This window comes from Oncorhynchus kisutch, linkage group LG5, assembly GCF_002021735.2.
Source record: "Oncorhynchus kisutch isolate 150728-3 linkage group LG5, Okis_V2, whole genome shotgun sequence".
NCBI lineage: Eukaryota > Metazoa > Chordata > Actinopteri > Salmoniformes > Salmonidae > Oncorhynchus > Oncorhynchus kisutch.
The window spans coordinates 23,521,320-23,547,836 of NC_034178.2; the positions used below are offsets into that span (position 1 = coordinate 23,521,320).

The window sequence follows — 26,517 nt, forward strand, 5'->3', positions numbered from 1 at the left end:
TGCCCTCCCTTCTGTATTTTTTCCAGCATGAGAAAGTCCCCTGGCCCTGACACTTTTAACAATGTTTCAAGTCAGCTATGTTGCATAACACTTACATACATCAACACAAGCCAACAGCAGATAATATTCAATCATATATATGGTAATGGCTATAATGTAAAACACAGGATCCAATAATCCCTCTTTTTCACACCCCCAAGGGTGTGAACAAAAATTCAGCAATGAATCATATAACAGTCACAAAGTTTAAAATACCTTCATGTCAAAAGAGAACAACAGCTCATTCAAAAACAGAACAAAAGAAAATGGTGTGAAATTTAAGTCCCCCTTTTGACACCCACAAGGGTGTCACTTAGCAAAAACAGGATAACACTTTATTGTTTATTGACATGTAAGATACAGGATAAAACTTTGGTCATGGAAAACAGTAAAGCATAGCAAAGCATTATTATAAACCATCTGGTCCTCTCAGCTACTCCTATCCTGCCCCAGTTGGGCTTCATGCCACCCAGGGACTCGAAACCTTCACAACAGGGAGAACAAACATACTGGAAAGAAAACCTATCATAAAAAATGTATAGCAAGGAACTGTGGTGGTGTAAGATTTATTCTACTACCTCACCCACAGCATACCATGGGTCATCCTCAGTCAGTCTCATCCTCCCCTGAAAGCATGCTTCAGTATCAGCATCTCCAACTGGAGCATCAAGCAAAGGCATCATCATGCCTGAAGCCTTCACCACATCTGTAACAGACTTCTTAAAACACGGTATGATGCAAGCAGCACAACACATCAATAACAAAAATACAAGAATTAGGGTCAGAAATCCAGTAACCACCATACTAGTGTACTTACCAAACCAGGCTCCCACTCAAGAGAACAGGCCAGACTCCTCCACCCCCGCCATGGTCCTCATCTCAGCAGATAGTGCATCAAGCCCACTAAGGGCCTTAGATATACTACTATCTGGACTGGTGTTATTAGGAATATACGTGCAACATTGTTCACCGAACATCTTGCATACGCCCCCCTGACTGGCAAGAAGCATATCCAAAGCAAGTCTATTCTGTCTGGCAACCCTAGATGTGGCCTCAAACTGTTCAGACATACCAGTGAGTGCATCACGGGGGCAATTAACAAAACGCTGTTGATCATAGTAGATGTAATGAATCCATGCAGTCTGTCTTGCATCCACTTTGGCTGGACCTATAATCCATCGTTCCTACCCAAGGCCTGAAACTCATGAGGAACCCCCACTGGCACTCCCAACAGGTTAGTGTGTATGTCAACTACATCCTCTGTCCATGGAGCACTACTTCTATGTCTCCCATGGGATGGAATGTTTTCAGGTCCCCTGGATACAGAACCCAACAGCTGTTCAGCAGTAACATCAACAATGGTCAGTGGAATTATCAAACTGGTCAGAGCACACGTACCTTGCCAGTCTCCTCTAAGAATGGGTCTCAGCACTCTTTTGGGTCCACAGATCCACCACACATCAGCCAGACCACTAGTTTGGTTTAGGCCTGTAACTGGCCAAGTGGAATTAATGGTTATGTTACTACTGCAATCAGCTTCAGGCAATCTCTATAATCAATGCCATTACCTGTACCCGTGATGCAACTGTAATTGCCCCCATATGCCTTAACACCCCAAGGGGCCCGATGAGGAGGTACTGTAGGAAACACAAGGCTCAAAGAGGAACAGAGAGTTGAATTGGCCTCAACCAGGTAATAACCTCTCAGAATACACAACCACCCCTCTCCTTCTCCTATAGCAAATGGGTGTGTAGCCAGAACAGGTCTAGCATGACCAATGTTTCATGTAACTCATGCAGTCCTTTCTTTTCAGGGTCTTAACTGTATACCTCATATAAGACAGCCACAAATTGTCCCTACCATCAAAACCAGTCTCAGTGCCTAATTGATCAATAGCTGAATAGTCTCTAACATTAATTACCTGAATGGGATTTTTAACACAGTGGTGGCAGGTTCGGTCCAGGGGTGGTAGAGGAGTGTGTCTGGCCCTGGTTCGTCTGGGACCTCTGGTTTTGGCAGCACCTTAATAGAAAACACACCCATCGTGTCTGTCCCGGTCCTTTGGTAGTCCGAGGGTGTAAGTGCCTGCATCAGAGAGCTTAATAGTTTTGATGGTTAGTAGGATTTCATCACCTTTACAAAGTTCAACAGTGCTCCCAGGTTTTCCCCATATCATGGAAAACCTATCCACCTTTGTGGGATCCCCTATGCTATAAGGATACCCTCTTCTCCAATCCCAGAACTGTCCCAAGTCGGTTAACATGTAATCCCCATACGGACACCCTCCCAATTTAATATAATTTCATTTATAATTTTCGTCCACTTGTTCTGTAGACATACATTCAGCACTCCACGGGTCACAACCTGGAATCCGCTGGTACATCACCATCTATTTCCATCGATTTCTCCAGAGTCCTGGAAATAAGGCCTCATACACAGGGAATTAGACAACAGCCCCATAAAACTAAAACAGTCACACAGGTGAATGTAGCCCATAATACAGTGATCATAATATTTTCCCCATTTTCTGAACATACTATCAAACCCAATTAATCAGAGAAGTATCCACCCCAGAGTTTTCTGTCAACCCGTGAGCCAGGGTGGTCAAACCAGCTGAGGCTTCGGGCACTGATTCGTCCGGAGCTGTGTTACTTGGGATGTCACCCACGATAAGACAGCTCAGACAAACAGCTTCCATGTGAAGCCCCACCCTTTCCCCGAGAACACATCACTTAGCAAGACCCAGACACATCTTCACTTCTATGAACAAAAACAGGGGTGACAGGACAGGGAGGATTTTCTTCATTCGAGAGATGGCCCCCGGAATTCTGTTAATTCCAGTTCTCCTCTCGAACACTGTTTATTGTTCGATAGTGTCAGTGTGTCTTACCCTCCCGCCGTGCGATATGAATCCGGGTAGCTCTTTCAGCTAGCTGTCACCAGGAGACCTTGGTATGGTCCCCCCAACAAGCCTCTGGGACTGGATTGAGTGACTTCACCTGCAGTTCACCTATAATGCATAAAATGCTGGACATACAGGCTTGGTTAACAAACAGTTTCTCATATGTTTTATCTGATTATATCTTTAACTTCTATGCCCATTTGTTAGCTACATTTTTTTAAATTATTAGTTTCTTATCCAATAGGCCCCATCCTATCCTAGACCACAGGTAACAACCTTACCTACTCTAAATAATGACTTAGGTAAGATTAGTATATTATCCTTCTGTTCTGACATTATCATGTAGGAGCGCCCCTTTAATTTTCCACATGTCCAATTCTCCCTTTTGTCTCCACTCAGTGACTGTTATCTACACATTCTGTTATCTTTGCTCGTCCTGGCTCCCTTCTAAAACTTCTCCTCTCTGCTCTCCAACCTTCAAGGTCTCTGCAGTGCGGGGGAGGGCTCTTCTGTCTGCCTTTTCCCATGTTTCCACATTTTAACTAAATGTCTCACTGTTTGACTTTATCTAAACTCATGGATATTTTATTTTTTGAAAAACATGTCTATGGTGGCAATTTCTAAAGTCTTTATATAGGTTAAGTAAACTCCACTATAATTAAGTTACGTTATTTTTTTTTTTACAAATAAAAGTTTTTTAATCTTTTTATTTATTTTTTAAACAGTATTACCCATGACCACAAATTCATTATTCAAATGGCACCCCCTTGTGGCTGATCAGACCACCCGAGAGAGCCATGAAAGCAGGTCAAAAATTACACCATCCCCCTACATTCGTGTTCCATACCATATTAGACATATTAAAGAACCCTTTATCCTTAAAATAAAATAAAAATCACTTGTGTAATTAAAACTCATAAAATAAAAAACTCATAAAGGTTCCATATGTGAGCGTGCCTCTTTAAAATATCATGTCTCTGGGAACATGGAAATCCCCTTAACCCAAACATTTACTACAAAAACAAAACCTCATAATTATGATAATCCCCTCAAACTCAAATAATTTGTCTCGATGTTTCATGTCTTATTCGTGTTTCTCCAAATTGTCTCCCCAAAATACTTCTTAAATACCCAGCCATTAGACAGACACACACAACTGTGATAAATGTGCACTGTCCCTTTAACATAAAAACCTCAGCCTGCAATCCACTCTGCGGGCCTTTCATTGTTCCCCATAATGAAAACAGATTCTAATGTTAGTATACCTTGACCTCCTGTTTAATTTCAATGATGTTATCTGAACAATCAAACCAAAATCAATAACCGGGAAGTACTTGTGTATATGAATTAAAATAACTAAATAAATCTACCTTATTTCTCAGCACTTGGTTAGAACACCACTCCCGTCGCTCCGTACCTAGTGTATATCTTATCTATTACTCAGTGGCTCAATTAATGTTTAACGTAAGTATGTTCAGATGTTGATTATGTAATTGTACAATATTAGTATAGGTCAAACCTCATAATATAAATCTACAAAAATAATTTTACGTTAATAGAGTTTAACACTTTTTCCAACAGTCATGCACCCCCCCTCAATATTCTATGATATAACTCTCATCAGCAAGCCTGCGACTTTTTCAACATTCTCACCGGTACCAGCTCCAACTGAAATACCTAATGTACCACACTCGCTTGGTCCCCGACCTCATTCATACCGATATTAGTCCCCGACTGAATATCAAGCGTATTTCATGCACAGGATTTGAGTCTCACAAATCTTCATTTACGCCAGTAAGCTTCAATCTACACCATACACACACAAATCTTCATTCACCCCAGCAAGCAGACCAGTGGGAGACGCAATGGCCCCGCCTTCTGTTCATTCTCTGTTTGGTCCCTTGGTTCTTAAATACATGGCTTTTATTTCTTTCAACTTCCTTGTCTCTGGCCTCCTGCAACGTCCCTCTCAACTCACATTCCATTGTTTTCAGCTGGGCCCCTGTTGGCGGCCCCCCTCCTAGATAACCTGCTTGTGTCCATTTTAACTTCAATCCCTCCCATACTTTCTTTATAGGCTTCCATTGTTCCTTTCCCCCGGATCTATATTCAATTTTTTGGTCTAGGAAATCATTAAATTTCAGCTTAGGAGTGTTGGGGGTTGCCATTGTGAATTTGCTTTAATCGGAATTTAATTTAATTCAATCGGAATTTAATCGTAGTTTTAATCGAAATTCTCTCCTTCTATCTGAATATAGTTAGCATATACTTCGCCCGACGTTGATTAATACCCACGATGTATTCGAAGAGACACTGCTGCTCGTGCTCTGTCTTATCTCTGAGCTTCTCCTTAGTATGTTTTAGTTCGAGAAAAAACGCATGGGTCTGTATAGCATTATGGAGCGCGCAACCAAGGGATCTATTCGACTATTTAGTCTCAATATTTAAATATTATATTCAGATATTATTTCAATTATACATCAGTCATTTCGTTCCTGATTATACATTTAACACAGAAGTCATAGGTACATACAATATAGAAGTTTCGGATTTATCCAATACCCCTTATTATAATTCTATCTCTCTCCCTCTATCTAACCACCAACAATCTTAATGGAAACAATTACAACCACATTGCATTTTAATATAAACAGTTACAAATAGACAAAACAAGACAAAACAACACGTTATATCTCTGACCCCTGAAAGCCGATCCTTATCAGTGAATTTCTATCAGACTGAGCCGTACCGGGTCGCGGGACAAAATTACAATTTATCCCCTCGGCGCCAGATTTAATGAATAGTAATTAACTACCCCATTACTGATCTCTATTCCTGATCCCTATCGAGCTGACCCCTATCAGAATTATTACACATGTCCGACCCCTATCGGTGAATCTCTATCAGACTGAGCCGTACCGGGTCGCGGGACAAAATTACAATTTATCCCCTCGGCGCCAGATTTAATGAATAGTAATTAACTATCCCCTTACTGATCTCTATTCCCGACCCCTATCGGAACTATCCAGGCCTTAAAAGTGATCACTCATCATTGAAAGCTATCAGACTGTGCTGGCCGGGTCACGGGTCACAGAATTACAATTCATCCCCTCTGCGCCAGATTTAATGAATAGTAATTAACTATCCCCTTACTGATATCTCATCAATGATTTATATCACACCGGCCGTCGCTGGTTCGTTACTACATATGTTCACTACACTGTTCTTTCGACTCGTCAGCAAATTATAAATTTACACAAGAATTCATACTTACTCGGAAAAACTGATCAAAATTTGGACAGACTATACGACAATATGCAAAGTTTGATTTAACAGGCTTTGCTTACCTTTTTTATGGTGCACCTTGAGATCAGTTTCCCGAGTTGAGCAGAATTGTTGTCCTCCCCCGAAAGTCTTCACCAGTCCTCCGTGAACCGTCCTTTCACCAACTCGCCCTCTCACACCCAAATCAACTCACTTCGACTGGATCGTTAGTAAACCATCCTCTGCTACCAAGTTCTGTTAGAAATTAGATATGTAGACGGGCGAGTCGGTCAAGGATCGATTCAGACAAGGTGGTAAATTGTATGACAAGCGACAGTTTATTCAGAGTGAAGATATCTAGAACAGCGTAATTACGGCTCCTCCGTTGGTTCGTACGGAACGGCAGGCAAAGAGACCGTTACAATCAGTACACCACTTATATATAGAACAGAAAGTAGGTTGATTCTGGAAGATCGGATCTTTGGATTGGTTCAGCTAGGGTGTAGTCTGTAGTCTTCCGCCATTGGCTCAGTTGTCTGTCCGTCATCGTAGAATCCTCTTCGGGCACACAATGTTCAGCTACAAAGGAGATTATGTGTGTGCGCTGGTTTTGGCAGTTAGTGTAATGCGGGAGCTATCCTGTAGGGGACCCCACAGGCTTTACTTTGAGTTGTAGCCCTGTATTAGCAATAGGTTGGTCACCTGCATAAGAAATAGCATTTCTCTACACTAGCTTTTTTGATACAGCCTATGTCAATGAGCGTTAGCATTCCAACTAACAACGGCTGCATTCCAGATAGTTATTTTGTAAAGAGCACAACCAAATATAATCTTAGAGACTGTTCAAGCATTTTAGAAGTAATAAAATTCAAATCTAGACTATGTTGAATGGGCGCAGATGGCGTTGGTTTTCTTACTGCAGCCAAGAGTCTCGCGCATCTGTGTGTGACGTCAGTGTGTCGTGTACTGGAAAAGGTTGTATTAATATCAAATCAAATCAAATTTATTTATATAGCACTTCTTACATCAGCTGATATATCAAAGTGCTGTACAGAAACCCAGCCTAAAACCCCAAACAGCAAGCAATGCAGGTGAAGAAGCACGGTGGCTAGGAAAAACTCCCTAGAAAGGGAAAAACCTAGGAAGAAACCTAGAGAGGAACCATGCTATGAGGGGTGGCCAGTCCTCTTCTGGCTGTGCCAGCTGGAGATTATAACAGAACATGGCCAAGATGTTCAAATGTTCATAAATGACCAGCATGGTCAAATAATAATAACCACAGTAGTTGTCGAGGGTGCAGCAAGTCAGGAGTAAATGTCAGCTGGCTTTTCATAGCCGATCATTAAGAGTATATTTAACGCTCCTGCTGTCTCTCGAGAGTTGAAAACGCAGGCCTGGGACGGGTAGCACATCCGGTGAACAGGTCAGGGTTCCATTGAAACTGGAGCAGCAGCACGGCCAGGTGGACTGGGGACAGCAAGGAGTCATCATGCCAGGTAGTCCTGAGGCATGGTCCTATAGGGCTCAGGTCCTCCGAGAGAGAGAAAGAAAGGGAGAAAGAGAGAATTAGAGAGAGCATACTTTAAGACAGGAGAAGTTCTCCAGATATAACAAACTGACCGTAGCCCCCGACACAAACCACTGCAGCATAAATAAATACATTTCATTAACCTTTTAATAATGTGGTTGGGATCTGTTGTAACACGTGCCTGAAATGCTTACGGATGTGTAATGAATGTGTTATGGATATATAGTCAAAGTAAATCACTAGCGAGAGATAAAAATGTAAACAGTAGTTACCCAGGGGAAAATGTGGGAGTGTCATGCTTTTTCAATTTCAGTCAAGGGGAGGTTTTAGTATTTTTTTTATTTAGTCCAGGGGAGGGTTATGTAATTTGTAATCGATTAAATGTTATATTGCTCAGGGTTTGAGAATTAGTTGCTTATCATAGTATCTCATGTGTGTCCGATGATGGCCCTCATCCCTGATTTTCTGCTGGGTGTACAATATCAAGTTCACCTAGTGTGGTAAAATGATCCATGACTTACTATAGGCCTAGGCTATATGAAGAGCATGCTCGTAGAAGCACAGGGAAAAGTTATATTTTTAAGAAAATGTACTTCAGTCCCGAGCTTTTTGCGCTTCTGGGATGGTGTATATGATTGGCGGACGGTGCCGTTTAAAATGAGTGAGGACAATTTGTTTGAAAAAATTATGAGCATGGATTTATTTCTATTACAGCATATTGGATGACTGTCATATTCCATTCACCCAGCTCAAATTAACATCAATAGGTTTACTACATGATACTAAAATGTTCCTTATACCCAGCATGAGGTTACTACAACCTAGCCTATGAATGAAAGTTTAAAACATATGTGCACAGGTCCAGCGAAATTTGAATAATCAAGGTGACAGACATTGACACATTCAATAGTGCCTTGCACAATCTTGTCTGCAGCTAGCTGATCTAGGGTGTAATCATAAGTCTAACACTTGCAAACAAGAGTTCCTATTGTTTATCCCCATTTCGTTCAGTTTGCTTCTGTTTAATACATTATTTTCAGCTAAATTGGCGGAATGAATACACCCTTGATCACACACAAACACAGTTCACTGTCATAGCAGCCACATACAAACTGTATGATCCCTTTGATCATTGGATACTTCCTTCTCGCATCTAGGTGCTCTTCTCTTTTCACCTTTTCCCTTCGCTTGTGGACTTCAGTGCACAACACATCAGCTGTCTGTGACCAGGCGAAAAAACCTTTCCAACAAACCTTCATATCATCACTGCTAAACTGCTACACACAGCCTATATCATCACCATATTAGCTAACAGAACTAACGCATTAGTAAACCCGCTACAGTCATGCAGTAAGTACAGTGCACAGTTAGCAAGCAGTTTATCAGTTACACTGGTGGGTCCCAGTAGCAATAAATTATTCAAACTAAAAGCTTACCTTGACTTGGAAGAGTTCCAGTGTTGGATAGCCATAACCAGTTTGGTAACATAGCATACCTCTCTGTTTGAGCCGGGTGTTTGAGTAGGCTAAGCTAGATTGCAGATTTTTAAAAAAAAATATAGCTAGGTCTCTCTTGCTTTTCCTTAATTTTTTGTTCAAAACTGTTAAACTATTGTCTTTTCTCTTTTTAAGTCAACTACTCACCACATTTTATGCACTGCAGAGCTAGCTAGCTGTAGCTTATGCTTTCAGTACTAGATTCATTCTCTGACCCTTAAATTGGGTGGACAACATGTCAGTTCATGCTGCAGAAGCTCTGATAGGTTGGAGGATGTCCTCCAGAATTTGTCATAATTACTGTGAAAGTATATGGAAGGGGCTGAGAATCATGAGCCTCCTAGGTTTTGTATTGACGTCAATGTACCCAGAGGAGGATGGATACTCCGGCTACGCTATGGTGCTACCCGACAGAGTGCTGTTGAGGCTACTGTAGACCATTGAAAAACAGTGTTTTAATCAATTATTTGGTGATGTGAATATATGTAGTATAGTTTTATCTAAAAAGGATAATGTTTCACAATTTATTTTCTTCTGAAATTCAGGATGGTCCTCCCTTTCCTCCTTTGAGGAGCCGTCACTTGTGTACAGTGCATTCGGAAAGTATTCAGACCTTTTTCTACATTTTGTTACGGTACAGCCTTATTCTAAAATTTATTAATAAATATATTTCTTTACTCATCAATCTACATACAATACCCCATAATGACAAAGCAAAAACAGTTTTGCAAAGTTATTGAATATAAAAAACAAAAATAACTTATTTACATACGTATCACCTCTACTCTCCTGAAGCTGACTCCTTCCATGCCTGCTGTAGCACGCCATCAGCCAGCCACAGTCTTTCAAACTTTGACCACAACTCTTTGGTCACGAGTGAGTGTGCTGTCACCTCTTCCCATGGTGGCCTCACCTGTGACTCAACCCACTGTAGCACTGGCTGTAGGTCTGTGTCCTGTCCCTGCTGCTGCCCCTATTCAGCCACGTTGACAGTCTGCAGCTCACAGCAGACAGGCCTGCTCGTCCGACAGACTGTGGCACAGACCCCCTCCTCTGCACACAGCTCTCTCTCACGTCCCTCTCTCCGCTCACAGTGGAGGCAGCCATCTGCAGTAAAGGGCAGACGGGACATGGCGTCGGCGTTAGAGTGGCGTGCCCCTGCCCTCTGCACCACTGTGAAGTCATATGGCTGAAGCTCCTCCAACCAGCGTGCCACCTGGCTCTCTGAAAGACAAGAGCCACGGGAGAGCAGAGTGGTCAGTCCTTACAGGCCACCCAGGTAGTATTTGAGGTGTTTGATGGAAGCCACAACAGCCAAGAGCTCCCGCCGGGTGACACAGTAGCGGCGCTCATGTTTGTCAAATGTTTTGCTGTAGTACGCCACCACTCTCTCCCCCTCTGGCCCCATTTGGGCCAGCACCCCACCCATGCCCACATTGTTCGCGTCTGTGTCCAGGATAAAGGGCAAGGTGAGGTCAGGGGGGTTGAGCACGGGGGCCTCGATCAGTGCACGTTTGAGGGTGTTGAAGGCCCCCTCACACTCCACTGTCGAAGTGAAGGCCTTGTCCTTCGGCAGTACGCAGTACAGGGGACAAGAGACGCTTGAGAATACAAACGTCCTCTAGTACGAGGCCAGACCCAGGAAGCTCTTCAGCTGACGCTGGTCGGACAAGCCCCCACCTTGTCCTCCATGGTGATGATGCCCTCCTTCCCCACTCGTTGGGCCGAGAGGGACACCTCTCTCATGAATTGGCACTTCTCTGGGTGGAGCTTCAGACCTGCGGCAGCCACGCACTCCAGCACACGCCGTAGCGCCACCAGGGCTGACTGGAAGGAGCTGCCATGGGCCAGGATGTCATCAAGAGATACCAGACACAGCTGTCGGGGGAAGCCATCCAGCACCTTGTCCATCAAACGCTCAAAAGTAGCTGGAGCGTTGCACAGGCAGAAGCACAGGACCTTGAACTGCCAGGGTCCTTGGTTAGCGGAGAACGCAGTTTTGGCTCTGTACTCTGGGGAGAGGGGCACCTGCCAGTAGCCACTGCGGAGGTCTAGTGAGGAGAATCAGGAGGACCCCTAACCAGGTCCAGCGACTCATCGATACGTGGTATGAGACCTTCCTGGTTTCCTGATTCAGCCGCCTGTAGTCCGCACAGAACCTCAGCTTGCCCCCATTCTTAGGAACCATGACTGGCGCCGCCCAGGGGCTGTCTGAGGGCTCGATGAAGTCTGCCCGCTGCATCTCCAACACAGCCTCGTCTGCCGCCTCCTGGTGTGCCAGCAGGATACGGTGTGGACGCATCTGATGGGTCGAGCATCACCTGTGTCGATCTCATGCTGCACCAGATGAGTCTGACCCACCTCTTCCTCACTCAGCGCAAAGCTGTCTCTGAATTCAAACAGAAATCGTTCCTGCTGCTCGTGGTCAACACCAACACAGTTCCACTGCAGACATTTTCCTCTCCTCTCCCATCTGGGGTAGCTGGGCTGTGGTGGCGTGGCCCGGGCTCACGGAGGGATGTGTTGTGGAGGTAGCTGGGGCATGTACCACACAGCCGTAGGTGACAGGGGGGCTGGGGAAAGGCACAGACAGATGTGGGGGAGGGGGGGCAGCCATGAGTCTCTGCTGCTTTAACTGTTGGAGTAAAGACTACGTTGGGTTGAGTGAATGTGAAATTAGGGGGAGCCATGGGGACTGCCGGGCCTCCCTGGAAGCTCAGTGTGCACCCATTTAGGTCTAACTGGCAGCCTGTGTTTTTAAGAAATTTGAATCCCAGGATACAAGGGTCCTGCACAGCTGCACCCACACAGGATGACAGACAGACCTGCCCCCTACTGTCAGAGTCATTATTCCCTTCCCTTTCATGGCTGCCAGCTCCCCTGTGACTGTGTGGAGCTGCACAGTTGTGGGCTCACACTGAGTCCAACCTGGCACAATATCCGGCCTCACCAGGGTTACTGTGGACTCGGTGTACCCCAGGGCAGAGCAGGGCACCCCCTCCACAGTGACAGCGACATGACAAACGTCCCCAACACAGGTCCGACCCACCACAACAGGCTCCATCAGCTTGCCCTCGTCTGCTTCTGAGGTAAGTGGAGCCTTGCTTCCCCGTCTGTGCCGGTGGGCTCCTCCTGAAGATGATGGTGGTTTGGCAAGAAAGACAGGGGTCTGCACTACCCTGTCTATGCGGATCCCGAGCCGTTTCCCTGAGCTCTGGGGGACATGGGGCAATCCCGGTGCAGATGGCCTGGCTGGCCACACCCCCCAGCAGACCCTGGGACCAGGGCGTGTGTTTCTTGTCGCCTGTAGCGACACAGCAGACAAGATTTTTCAGCCACCCTTGCAGGCTTTTCCGTCTCTGGGCTGCTCTGCCTCACAGCCCGCACAGTGGGTCTGTCTCCCTGCACCCCCATCAAAGCCCCAGCTGAAGCCTCAGCCCACACCAGCTCCTTCTCCAAAGCCGTCTGAAATGACTCAGGATGAGCCAGCTGGGTCTGTTTGCTCAGCTCCATAGGAGAAAGTGCATGTATGAACTGGTCCCGTGCTAGCTCCCAAGTTCGCTGGCAAGGAGGGGGGCATGTGAGCATATGCCCGCCGAGAGAGGCTCTCAATGTCATTAGCTAGCACCCGTAGTGGCTATCCAGGCTGCCTGCGTCTATTACTCAGTTCAGAGCGCAGCAGCCCGTGCTGTACACACTGTCCAAAGAGTCTCCGCAATTTTCCCACTACAGCCCCATAATCACATCTGTCCTCTGGGCTAATCAATATCAAACAGGCCAGAGCATCATCTGTGAGGCACAATGCCAACTGCAGTGCCCTTTCTTCATTCGACAACCCCTCAAAATTAGCTAACAGTTCAAACTGAGCATGAAAAGCTTCCCAATCCGCCTTACCGGAATAAGGAGCCACCATGTTTGTATACATCCTGAGCCCCCCCAATTCACACAGGCTACTGTTTGGCCGTAGCCCACGCAAAATGATACCCTATAAACCAACCGTGAGCTTCTCTTGTGAAGACCAGATGTAAAAGAGAGAACAATGGCTAAACCTGGTCTTAACTTCCAATGCTCCATCCCCCTGCCCAACCCCCCTTCACGCCACTCCGCCAACCACCAACATTCCAGGCATTCCCGTGATTGGCAGATAGCAGGTTGATTGGCATATCGGACCCCGTAAACACTGGGTACTGGTAAGTACAACACAACCAACTGATAGCCTAACACATAACAGACTGTCTGTGCAGGTCGCTACAGTATTAAGGATCCTCATTGGCACTCTTCCTGGGGTGCAACAACATTAAGGCAGTTATAAACAATAAAAAATATTACATGAAATTACATTTCACAGCACATTAAGTGTGTGCCCTCAGGCCTTTACCACATATCTACAATACAAAATCCATGTGTAAGTGTGTGTGTGTATAGTAAATGTGTTAGTATGTGTGTGTCTGTGCCTGGTTGTGTCTCTTCACAGTCCCCGTTGTTCAATAAGGTATATCAGTTTTTTATCTGATTCCACTGCTTGCATAATTTACCTGATGTGGAGTCATGCCATGTAGTCATGGCTCTATGCAGTACTGTGTGCCTCCCATAGTCTGTTCTGGACTTGGGGATTGTGAGAGTCTTCTGGTTGCATGTCTTGTGGGGTATGCATGAGTGTCTGAGCTGTGTGCTAGTAAGGCTAGGCGTCCCACTAGCGGGACACCTTTCAACAACATCCGATGAAATTGGCGGGCGCGCAGTTAAAATAAATAATCGTAATATTAAACATTTATGAACATACATGTATCTTATATCATTTAGAAGCTTAAATTCTTGAATAATCTAACTGCATTGTCCGATTTACAATAGGCTTTACAGCGTAAGCATACCATGCGATTGTTTGAGGATGGTGCCCCACAACATATTTTTCAAGCAGCATAGGCTTCATAAAATCCCAAATAGTGATTAAATAAATCACTTACTTTTGAAAATCTTCCTCTGTTTGCAATCCCAAGGGTCCCAGCTACAGCATGAATGGTCGTTTTGTTAGATAAAATCCTTCTTTATTTCCCAAAAAGTCTGTTTAGTTAACGCCATCAATAGAAATGTAAAATTAGCTGATTCTGGGACTTTGTACAAAAACTCAAAATTCTTGCTTGTTTTTGAAGAAACAAGCTTGAAACAAAGAACCAAGACTGTTGACATCTAGTGGAAGCCATAGGAATTGCAATCTGGGAGCTGGAATTACATAGAACCCATAGCTTTCCATTATAAGAGCCTGGGAGTTCAAAAAAAAATATTCCGGTTGGTTTATCTTTGGATTTTTGCCTGCCATATCAATTGTGTTAAAGTCGAATACATTATTTAATCATTTCTACAAACTTCAAAGTGTTTTCTATCCAATGCAACCAATTATATGCATACCCTGGATTCTGGGCCTGAATAACAGGCAGTTTCCTTTGGGCACGTCAGTCAGGAGGCTTATTCAGGAAAATAAACCCTAGCCCTAAGAACAGACAGCTTGGTACATTTATGTCAATTCTTCTCACAAATGCAAGTAGTGATGAAGTTACTCTCTTCTCTACCTTGAGCCAGGAGAGATTGGCATGAATGTTATTGTTAGTGCTCTGTGTACATTTAAGGGACAGCTGTGCCCTCTTTTGTGCCACCTGAACACACGACCTGCCTTGTTAATAGTGTTGTTAAGAAGGCAGAGCATTGCTTTATTATGGACAGACTTCTCCCCATCTTAGCTACTGTTGTAGTATCAACATGTTTTGACCATGACAGTTTACAATCCAGGTTTAGTCACCTCAACTTGCTCAATTTCCACATGATTTATTACAATATTTAGTTGAGGTTTAGGGTTTACTGAATGGTTTGTCTTAAATAAAATGCATTTAGCTAGGACTAACTTAGGACTAATCTTTGTTAAGTTTTGCAGCGATTTCACTCGTGTGGGAAGCATTTGAGTCAACATGGGCCAGCATCCCTGTGGAACCCTTTTGACATCTTGTAGAGTAAATGCCCCAACGAATTAAGGCTGTTCTGAAGGCAAAAGGGGTGCAACTCAATATTAGGAAGGTGTTCCTAATGTTTTGTACACTCAGTGTATATTCGGATCTGCGTATAAACGTATAATATGTTATGAATTTTCAAAACGTATGATATGTTACGAATTCTAGGTAGGTGGCTAACGTTAGCTAGCTCACTAACTTTAGCTAGGCTAGGGGTTATGGGTTAAGGTTAGGGGTAGGGCTGTGGCGATCACAAAATGTATTCCGCAGGTGACTGTCAAGCAAATAACTGTCGGTCTCACGGTAATTGACTGCAATTAACATAAACACATTTAGCATCTCCTGGCTTCCACACAGCCTACACACCACTGATGCAGACCTTGGAACTACATTTTTAAAAGTCTAATAAATCCATGTAATATAGTCTACACCATCACAATAAATCCATTATTTATTTTAGACAGGTCTAAAGAAACATGATATGAAGAAAATGTAGTCTATTTCAGAAGAACAGAACAGCATACTCTGAGTTGTCCTTATGTTAGGTCCAGATCTGGATATGCCAAAAGGCTGTGGGCTACATTAGTTAATTTAGCAGACAAGATTTGCTTAGAATTCCATTTTATATTATATTTTATATTTTTTTATAGTATGAAGAATTACAATTGAATAAATCTGAATAAAAGTGATTTGAAGGAGTGCGGTTATTCTGTGTTGAGCAGTTAACAAATAAATAGTTACTCCTATATGCTTAATTTAGAGTTATAAATGTCATTTATGTTTTGATTTTTAATACATTGTAAGGATGCATTATGCGACTCTAATGATGATTTGAAAAAAGTGTCTTGAAAGTCATGAGTTCTTGCTTAGTTTTTGGCGCAGGCTGTACACACTTCATCAGTCACTCATTCACAAATTGACATGCACTTGATAATGTCCTGAATTTCACGGCGGCATCCCCTTTGTGTTGCCATAATGCACCCTTTTGTGGCCAGTGGCCGTTGTGCCCTTGGCCCGGAGTGCTGCGTTGTGCCCTTCTCCCAGCTTATGTAGGAACTCCTTCAAGACTGTTGGAAAAGCCTTCCTCATGAAGCTGCCAAGATGTCATAAAGGCAAAGGGTGGCTTCTTTGAAGAATATAAAATAAAACATAAACATAAAACATAAAATATATTTTTATTTGGTTACTAAATTATTCCATATGTGTTATTTCATAGTTTTGATGTCTTCACTATTATTCTATAAATGTAGAAAATAGTACAACTAAAGTAAAACCCTGGAATGAGTAGGTGTGTCCAAACTTTTGACTGATACTGTATCTTAAGCCATCACTTTAAATACGGTGTACCTTTTTAGTTAGAATTTTGTTGACAGACTCACTAGAATACACTGTATATCGAGAGAACGGGTTCGGAATATTATGGATCAATGGGAAGGAATCTATCTAAATATATGCATATTCGTCTCCATTTAAAATGGTAGATCTACAAATACTCTGATCATGTAAATTATTAGTTAGACAAGTATTTATGAATCATACTGATTAATAAAATACAGTGGTTTGATTCATCCTGAAAGTTGCGAAATTCAGTTATACAACCGATAGTAATGTTGGAAGATTAGTGCACATAGAATTATAATAGGGAGAAGAGTGTACAATACAGGCTATACCATCGTCTATTGTCTGCACTAACCATTGGGTTCAAACTGTTACGGCTTGGTCTGCGCTCTGCTCCATAATGATTTAATAAGCCTACATGTTATTTTTTTAAATATTATCAACTGTAACTAATGATCCTACCAAGATGATCATACCAAGATGGCGTAGCAGTCGGAAGTGTGTTTGTCTTTGTCTTATCCTGTGTCTTATCCTGTGTAAATAGTTTTTTCATATATATTTTAATCTCACTTTCTATCTATGAACTAAATATACTTTCCTGTAACCCGCCTCACCCAATGTGGTACGGATCTGCTTTGTTTATCCCTTATAACTGGAACCTCCATCAGGAGCTAGCTATAGCTACTAGCTATCAGTCTTTGTTAGCCACGGCTAGCGGTCTTCACCTATAGCTCGGACACCAGTCAGCTTTACCTCGGACAATATCTGCTAGTCTGCACAGCATGATATCAACCCAGAGCATATCGGACTGCTTCTCTCTACCACGTCACCAGATTCCTGCCTCAAGCTCTAGACCATTACACCAGATCATCGCAGCTAGCTAGCTGCAATCGAGTGGCTACTGTTAGATAACGCCTCTGTCCCGAAGCAAGCACCAGTTAGCCTCGAGCTAGGCCCATATACCAGCTAACTTCTTGGGTTACAATGCCTCTTTTGCCAATTGGCCTGGACCCTTATAGTCGACATGGAGCCCCGCCGATCCATCACAACTGGTCTGCCGACATGGTTTCAACAGGCTTTTCCGTTGTGATGTCGCCAAAGACCCATCTGCTAGCCCGCTAGCTTTCTGAACACCGTTGTCCCCCACTTGCCAAGCGTAGAGCGACTACCGAACGGCTCTCTGACTCATCAGACTCTATGATCACTCGGCTACACAGCTGATGCCTGTTGGACAATTCACTAACGCGGTACCTCTTTTTGTTTATCAGTCAGCCCCAGCCTCAAACTCAGGTCCTGTGCGTATCTATTGACCCTCTCTGCCCATTCATCGCCATTTACCAGGTGTTATCTAAGCTCTCCCGATCAACACCCGTGATTGCTTATGCCTCTCTCTAGTGTCAATATGCCTTGTCTACTGCTGTCTCAGTTAGTATTTATTGTTTTATTTCACTGTAGAGCCCCCATTCCCGCTCATCATGCCTTAAATAGCTCTTTTGTCCCACCCCCCACACATGCGGAGACCTCACCTGGCTTAACAGGTGCCTCCAGAGATGCAATCTCTCTCATCACTCAATGCCTAGGTTTACCTCCACTGTACACACTTCCTACCATACCCTTGTCTGTACATTATGTCCTGATTCTATTCTACCACGCCTAGAAATCTGCTCCTTTTATTCTCTGTTCCCAGCGCACTAGACAACCAGTTCTTATAGTCTTTAGCCGTACCCTTATCCTACTCCTCGTCTGGTGATGTAGAGGGTAGCCCCCAGTACCACACACCTATTCCCCAGGCGCTCTCATTTGTTGACTTCTGTAACCGTAAAAGCCTTGGTTTCATGCATGTTAGCATCAGAAGACTCCTTTGTATTTTTCACTGCTTTAGCACACTGCACCAACCCTGATGTCCTAGCAGTGTCTGAATCCTGGCTTAGGAAGGCCACCAAAAATTCAGAAATGTTCATCCCCAACTACAACATTTTCCGTCAAAATAGACTTGCCAAAGGGGGCGGAGTTAGCCTGCAGAGTTCTGTCATACTATCCAGGTCTGTGCCTAAACTGTTCGAGCTTCTACTTTTAACTGTTGCTCTCACTGTTGCCGCTTGTTATAGACCCTCCTCAGCCCCAAGCTGTGCCCTGGACACCATATGTGAAATGATTGCCCTCCATTTATCTTCAGAGTTCCTACTGTTATGTGACCTAAATATGCTTAACACCCTGGCCATCCTACAATCTAAGCTTGATGCCCTCAATCTCACAGGAATTATCAAGGAACTTATCAGGTACAATCCTAATACAAGGGCACCTTCATAGATCTCATTCCGAACAACTTGCCTTTTAAATACACCTCTGCTGTCTTCAACCTTCAACCAGGATCTCAGCGACCATTGCCTGCTTCCGTAATGTGTCAGCGTTCAAACGCCCACCCCTCATCACTGCGAAACCCTCCCTAAAACACTTTAACGAACAGGCCTTTCTAATCGACCTGGGTATTGACCTCATCCCATCAGTAGAGGATGCCTGGTTGTTACTTAAAAGTGCTTTCCTCACCATCTTAAATAAGCATGCCCCATTCCAAAAATGTAGAACTAAGAACAGAGATAGCCATTGTTTCACTCCAGACTTGACTGCCATTGACCAGCACAAACAAATCCTGTGGTGTACAGCATTAGCATCGAATAGCCCCCGCAATATGCAACTTTTCAGGGAAGTTAGGTACCATTATACACAGTCGGTTAGGAAAGCAAAGGCTAGCTTTTTCAAACAGAGATTTGTATCCTGTAGCACAAATTCCAAAAAGATGTGGGACACTGTAAAGTCCATGGAGAATAAGAGCACCTCCTCCCAGCTGCCCACTGCACTGAGGCTAGGAAACATTGGAAACACTGGCCCTTCTTTGGACACCAATAAATATTTCAAGAAGCATTTTTCTACGGCTGGCCATCCTTTCCACCTGGCCAACCCTACCCCGGCCAACAGCTCTGCACCCCCCGCAGCAACTTGCCCAAGACCCCTCCCCCCACATCTCCTTCACCCAAATCTAGATAGCTGATGTTCTGAAAGAGCTGCAAAATCTGGACCCCTACAAATCAGCTGGGCTAGACAATCTGGACCCTCTCTTCCTAAAATTATCTGCCGCAATTGTTGCAAGCCCTAATACTGGCCTGTTCAACCTCTCTTTCGTATCGTCTGAGATCCCTAAAGATTGGAAAGCTGCCGTGGTCATCACCCTCTTCAAAGGGGGAGACACTCTAGACTCAAACTATTACAGACCCATATCTATCCTGCCATGCCTTTCTAAAGTCTTTGAAAGCCAAGTTATTTAACAAACAGATCACCGACTATTTCGAATCCCATTGTACCTTCTCCGCTATGCAATCTGGTTTCCGAGCTGGTCATGGATGCACCTCAGCCACGCCGCTCGTGGTACTAAACGATATCATAACCGCCATCAATAAAAGACTGTACTGTGCAGCCGTCTTCAAAAACCTGGCCAAGGCTTTCGACTCTGTCAATCACCGGATTCTTATCGGCAGACTCAATAGCCTTGGTTTCTCAAATGACTGCCTCGCCTGGTTTACCAACTACTTCTCAGATAGAGTTCAGTATGTTAAATCGGAGGGCCTGTTGTCCAGACCTCTGACAGTCTCTATGGGGGTGCCACAGGGTTCAATTCTCAGGCTGACTCTTTTCTCTGTATATATCAATGATACTTCTGGCCTTTCTTTGGACACTGTGTTAACAAACCTCCAAACCAGCTTCAATGCCATTCAACACTCCTTCCGTGGCCTCCAACTGCTCTTAAATCCTAGTAAAACCAAATGCATGCTCTTCAACCGATTGCTGCCCGCACCCGCCCGCCAGACTAGCATCACTACTCTGGACGGTTCGGACAACTTCAAATACCTAGGTGTCTGGCTAGACAGTTTTCTATTTCGCAACAAAGCCTCCTTCACTCATGCTGCTAAACATACCCTCAAAAAACTGACTATCCTACCGGTCCTTGACTTCAGCGATGTCATTTACAAAATAGCCTCCAACACTCTACTCAGCAAATTGGATGTAGTCTATCACAGTGCCATCCGTTTTGTCACCAAAGCCCCATATACTACCCACCACTGCGACCTGTATGCTCCCACTTCATATTCGTTGCCAAACCCACTGGCTCCAGGTCATTTATAAGTCTTTGCTAGGTAAAGCCCCACCTTATCTCAGCTCACTGGTCACCATAGCAACACCCACCTGTAGTAGGCGCTCCAGCAGGTAGCCAACACCCTTTGGCCTCCTTTCCTTCCAGTTCTCTGCTGCTAATGACTGGAACGAATTGCAAAAATCACTGAAGCTGTAGACTTATCTCCCTCACTAACGTTAAGCATCAGCTGTCAGAGCAACTTACCGATCACTGCACCTATACACAGCCCATCTGTAAATAGCCCACCCAACTACCTCATCCCCATATTGTTATTTATTTTTTGCACCCTAGTATCCCTACTTGCACATCATCATCTACATATATATCACTCCAGTGTTAATGCTAAATTGTAATTATTTCCACTATAGCCTATTTATTGACTTTCCTCCCTAATCTTACTACATTTGCACACATTGTATATAGATTATTCTATTGTGTTATTGACTGTACGTTTGTTTATCCGATGAGTAACTCTGTGATGTTGTTTTTGTCAAACTGCATTGCTTTATCTTGGGCCAGGTCGCAGTTGTAAATGAGAACTTGTTCTCAACTGTCCTACCTGGTTAAATAAAGGTTCATTAAAATAAAAAATTCTTAGCATTAACCACATGGCCATGAGAGCGTTTACAGAGAAGCAAATGGAGGTAAACAAAACAATGTAACAATTAGTTCTCTACACCAGGATTAGATTGATTCATCTGACAGAAGAGTGTATTGCATTTGGTTAGGAGAACTCAATTTAGTTGGAATCTTCAACGGTTGTGGTCCCGGCCAAACCCCATGAATTCCTGGTTAATCAGCTGGTTTACCTTTTCAGAAGAAGGTTTAGCCGCCTTTGTCTTCCTTCAGATGCCCTTCATCTGCCAGTTGGGTTTCGGTGAGGGCAGCACTGTGAATCCAATATCAACTCTGTTCTCTTGGAATGATCACAGTTCATCTCTCCGGTTGATCACTGGTTGCATTGTTCATCAGAGTTTGCACTCTCCAGGCTCCAAAATTAAAACGTTTGCTTTCTGACCTTAAAGAGGTGATCCTACTGGCAGCTCCAATGGCATGCAGCCCATGACGACTGGTGACCTCTCGCTACTGCAGTCTTCCTCCACCTTTACAACCATTGTGACCATTATATTCTGCCTGCTCTGCAGTTAAGGTCTTTGTTCTATCACACTTCGCCTGTAACATCCGACCTTACCGCTATGGGTGACCCTACCAGGAGCTTAAGCTCCAGACGGCAATTCAGAATCTTGCTGACAAGAAGACCTGCACAAGTTAGTGAGGCCATCATCAGGCTAAACAATATAATGCATTTAGCTAGTGGCAGAATTACCCAACATCGTGTTTGAGCCAGCTGCTGGGTGACATTTTTGTTGTGATCATTACAAGGGGAACAAATCTACATTTGACTCTGTATTAATCAATTTAAACCACTGTGAAATATATTTTTAATATATAACCCAAAATATTATTTTTTCAGCTGTTTGAGACTGGTGTACAAAACTGAATGTAAAAGACGTAAAAAACTCAACTTGAGAAGGGGAAGCATAGAAATAGCACACACAGAACATTTACCGGTTCTTAAACTTGCTTTCAATGAGAATGACAGAGCTATAACTCACATTTGCCCAAAAAGTTATATATTGCAGCTTTAAAGGAAGATAAATATATTTTTTTCCCCATCCTTATTACTTCTACACAATAGGATTTTGTTCAAATCTCTCAGCAGAACTGAGTTCAAATAGTCTGATTTATTTCAAATACTTTTGATTGTCTGATTCAGCCTACCTGGAGTGTAGGATTGATGGATTGTACTTTTTGGACTATATCATTGCTTCCATTGCGCTGGCCAAGCTCAATCAAAAGCAACTCAAGTTACCATTATAGGTTATTACTGTAGGTTGAGAATTATTTTCCTCCTGTTGCTTCCTGTTTGTGGGTCTTCAGATAGCTTAAGAGGATAATCCAAGAGATGCAAGATTCTGCTGCAGTGTGGCCAAGGGTATGTGATGGTGGTGGATGATTGGTGGGCCTTCTTGGAGGTAAAGCTCTCCTTACATTGTTGTCACTTGTCTTCTGCGGAGTGGCAGAGTTCTTGTAGTGTAACTCCCTTGTTGACTGTCTTCCTCCATGTGGTTCTGTCCTATGCATTGTCCTCCTAATTAGTGGTGTTGATAGGGCACTTTTTCAGGTTGGTACTTGTAGCGTTTCTTATGTCCACCAAATTGCTTTGCGGTTACCTGGGAGTACAGGACCTATACTAGTGAGCTGCTGATGGTAGTGGTGATGCTTTAAAAAAAACACGAGTCAATACTTCACGTCATTTTGAATATTGAATAGCTTCCTGTGTGTTTATGTTAGAGACTTATCATTTCTTTCGGTGGCTGCAGCTCAATACCCATTTTCCATCGATATAAAGCTTGTGCCCATTCCCATAACATGGAGCTTGTGAAAGCTGTGTTTTTCTACACATGAGAGGATCTGAACAAGACAATCATCACAAAATTGTCTGGTAAACCCAAACCGTTTGAGCTAGCAACTCATCACCACATGTTGTTGTTTGTCTTGCTCTACAACATCCACAAGCTTTAAGGCAGTCTGAAGTTTCTGATGCCTACGACCTAATTTCGGGAAACTGACTGTTCAGACAGAAATGTTTGAGCAACAACAACATCGACAGGTAGGACTCTCAGGAACAATTAGCACTCACTTGTTTTGCTCTACGACACACACAACCTTCAGGGGAGTCGTCATTCGGTAACCCAGTACCGGACCATATAAATGGCACAATGTGAATAAGGTGTAAGAAGTTCCATAGCCAAAGTTGGTAAGTTTGGGTCAATTTTTTTTATATATATATATATATATATATATATATAAAACATCCTGAGTTGCTTATACTGTATATATATCTCCTAGACATAAGACAGACACTTCAAAACCTTATTCCTCATTGTTATTATATTTACTCTCTGTTTTATAAATGTGTTATTCACATTCATGGCCTATGACAGTAAAGGCCTTTTTTTTAATTTTTAATATACCTACAGGGGTCCTAAAATTTCAAATCAAATAGCTAAATTATCCATCATATGACCATCTTAAAACAATTCCATATGTTAGCTTAGTAGATATTGCGAACCAAGGGCTTAGACTTACAAGGGTTTAACATGTTGAGTGTAGGGGGCAGTATTTTGATGTTTGGATGAAAAACGTACCCAAATGAAACTGCCTATTTCTCAGGCCCAGAATCTAGAATATGCATATAATTGTCAGATTAGGATAGAAAACACCCTAAAGTTTCCAAAACTGTCAAAATATTGTCTGTGAGTATAACAGAACTGAACTCTGTTCCATTGCCTGTTCCATTGCCTGCCTTCGCTCCATTTAAAGGGATATCAACCAGATTCCTTTCCTATGGCTTCCAAATGGTGTGAACAGTCTTTAGACATAGTTTCAGGCTTTTATTTTGAAAAATGAGCGAGAAAGATCACATCGTGTCATTGGATGGCTGGGTGCCAGCATCATTTTGCATGTGCAACAGCTTTTAGCAGACATTTTCTCTCTCTCTCCTATTGAAGAAGCTACAGTCCGGTTGAAATATTATCGATTATATATTGTAAAAACAACCTGAGGATAAAAAAACGTTTGAGATGTTTCTACGAACTTTACGCATACTATTTGGAATTTTCGTCTGCACGGTCGTGACCGCTCGAACCTGTGGATTCCTGTGGGCACGCCAACCAAATGGAGGCATTTTGGATATAAAATAATCTTTATGGAACAAAAGGAACATTTATTGGGTAACTGGGAGTCTCGTGAGTGCAAACATCCGAAGATGGCTGCTAGCTGTTTGTAATGTTTTGTCTGCTGAGAGAGATGTCCTTACATAACCGCTTGGTATGCTTTCACCAAAAAGCTTTTTTGAAATCTGACACGACAGGTGGATTAACAACAAGCTAAGCTGTGTTTTGCTATATTGCACTTGTGATTTCATGAAAATGTAATATTTTTAGTAATTTAATTTGAATTTGGCGCTCTGCAATTCAGCGGATGTTGACGAAAATTATCCCGCTAACGGGATGGGTGCATCAAGAAGTGTTAATGTTTGCCTCCTGTCGTGGAAATTTCCTGTGTTACCAAATCATGAGAGCAAACCACACACAAGTCAGAGTTATCATAAGTCCATCTTTAATTCTATGAGCTTCACCATAGCCCTGTGATCAATTCAGTGTCTAGTGCTTACATATTGGCAACTGAGATCCTTTATAGTAAAGACACACATAGCCAGACAGCATTGGCTATAAATTATTGTTTAGTTTGGTCTCCTAAACCAAGTTCTTATCTCGTTCTTGATCCCACTTAGAACCAAAAACATTACCCCATCCAATGGCATACAGTGGGGCAAAAAAATATTTAGTCAGCCACCAATTGTGCAAGTTCTCGCACTTAAAAAGATGAGAGAGGCCTGTAATTTCCATCATAGGTACACTTCAACTATGACAGACAAAATGAGAAAAAAAATCCAGAAAATCACATTGTAGGATTTTTACTGAATTTATTTGCAAATTATGGTGGAAAATAAGTATTGGTATTGGTATTGCTGACACCTTCCTTCTTTATCTAGCCTCTTCAAATGTTGTGGTCCTGGCCGACCCTGGCAAAACAATCCCCAAGAAGTATGATCTTCCTTAGGAATACTTGAGAGTCCAAGTTGGTATAGAATGTCTCAAACAATAGAAGAATCCTGGGCATGAAACCACAACCTTCCCTTCAAGCTGTAATCAGTGTATCTGTTTGTATGATACAATGATAGACCTGCGTGCATGACTGTAAGCAGATCTGTATCGCCTCCCCATGCACCTTCACCTGTGAATGAACACTTCAAACTCAAGTTAGTGAGGCCATCATCAGGCAAAACAGTAGAATACATAGGGACAGATGTATACAACAGCGTATTTGAGGCGGCTGCTACGTGAGATTTGTGGTGAACATTGCAAACTCAACAAATCGACATACTATCCTGTACTTATCAAGCTTAAAATACATATTTTCTGTCCTTATTACTTGCACACAACAGGATTTTGTTGATATTTTTGATCAGACCTGGGTTCAAATAGTATGTGTTTTCTTTGTAATATTTTTAGCATTTGATTGAGCCTGTCAGGAGTGCCAGTTTGCACATTCGGGATTGGTCATTGGTTGAAGTGCTCCAAGCAAGCTCAATCAAAAGCAACTAAAGTATTCCTAACAATACAAATTCTATTTGAACCCATCGTGTTCCATTGATCCCGGACATAACCTATGACACTACACACTTCTCATCCATTGCCCCTCAGTTTGTCAGTCTCTCCATGTGTGTTTGTCCTCCAAAGATCTTGACCTGTGTAACACAGTGGTGCATGGCTGTGAGCACCAGTGTGTCAGCACACCAGGATCCTACTACTGCATCTGTCCTGAGGCACAGCTACTGGCGGAGGATGGCAAAGGCTGCGGAAGTAAGTATAACTCACACACCCACTGAATACAATAATGAATATCTCTAATACCCTATACAACTCCTGTGGTTCACCAGGATGCAATGGCTCTATACAACTACTACCATTCAGTTGTCCCTCTGTAGTATCTAGAAAATCATATCTAATATCTAATGTACTCCAGGACTAGGACTGGAATTGCATAACCTACAAATAAAACCTCTTCCAAAATAAAATATTTAGCCATGTAAGTAATTGAGAAAGTTTTACAGTAAGGACCTGTTAAAATGC

General features: G+C 43.1%; 1 protein-coding gene across 1 annotated transcript in view; it reads left to right on the forward strand.

The window, feature by feature from the left end:
* LOC109890781 (matrilin-4) overlaps positions 1–26,517 on the forward strand; it is a 58,058-nt gene that overhangs the window by 25,417 nt on the left and 6,124 nt on the right. Inside the window, exon 9 of the mRNA XM_020482809.2 lies at positions 26,125–26,247. Coding sequence (XP_020338398.1) covers positions 26,125–26,247 — 123 coding nt within the window. The remainder of the gene's footprint in view (positions 1–26,124; positions 26,248–26,517) is intronic.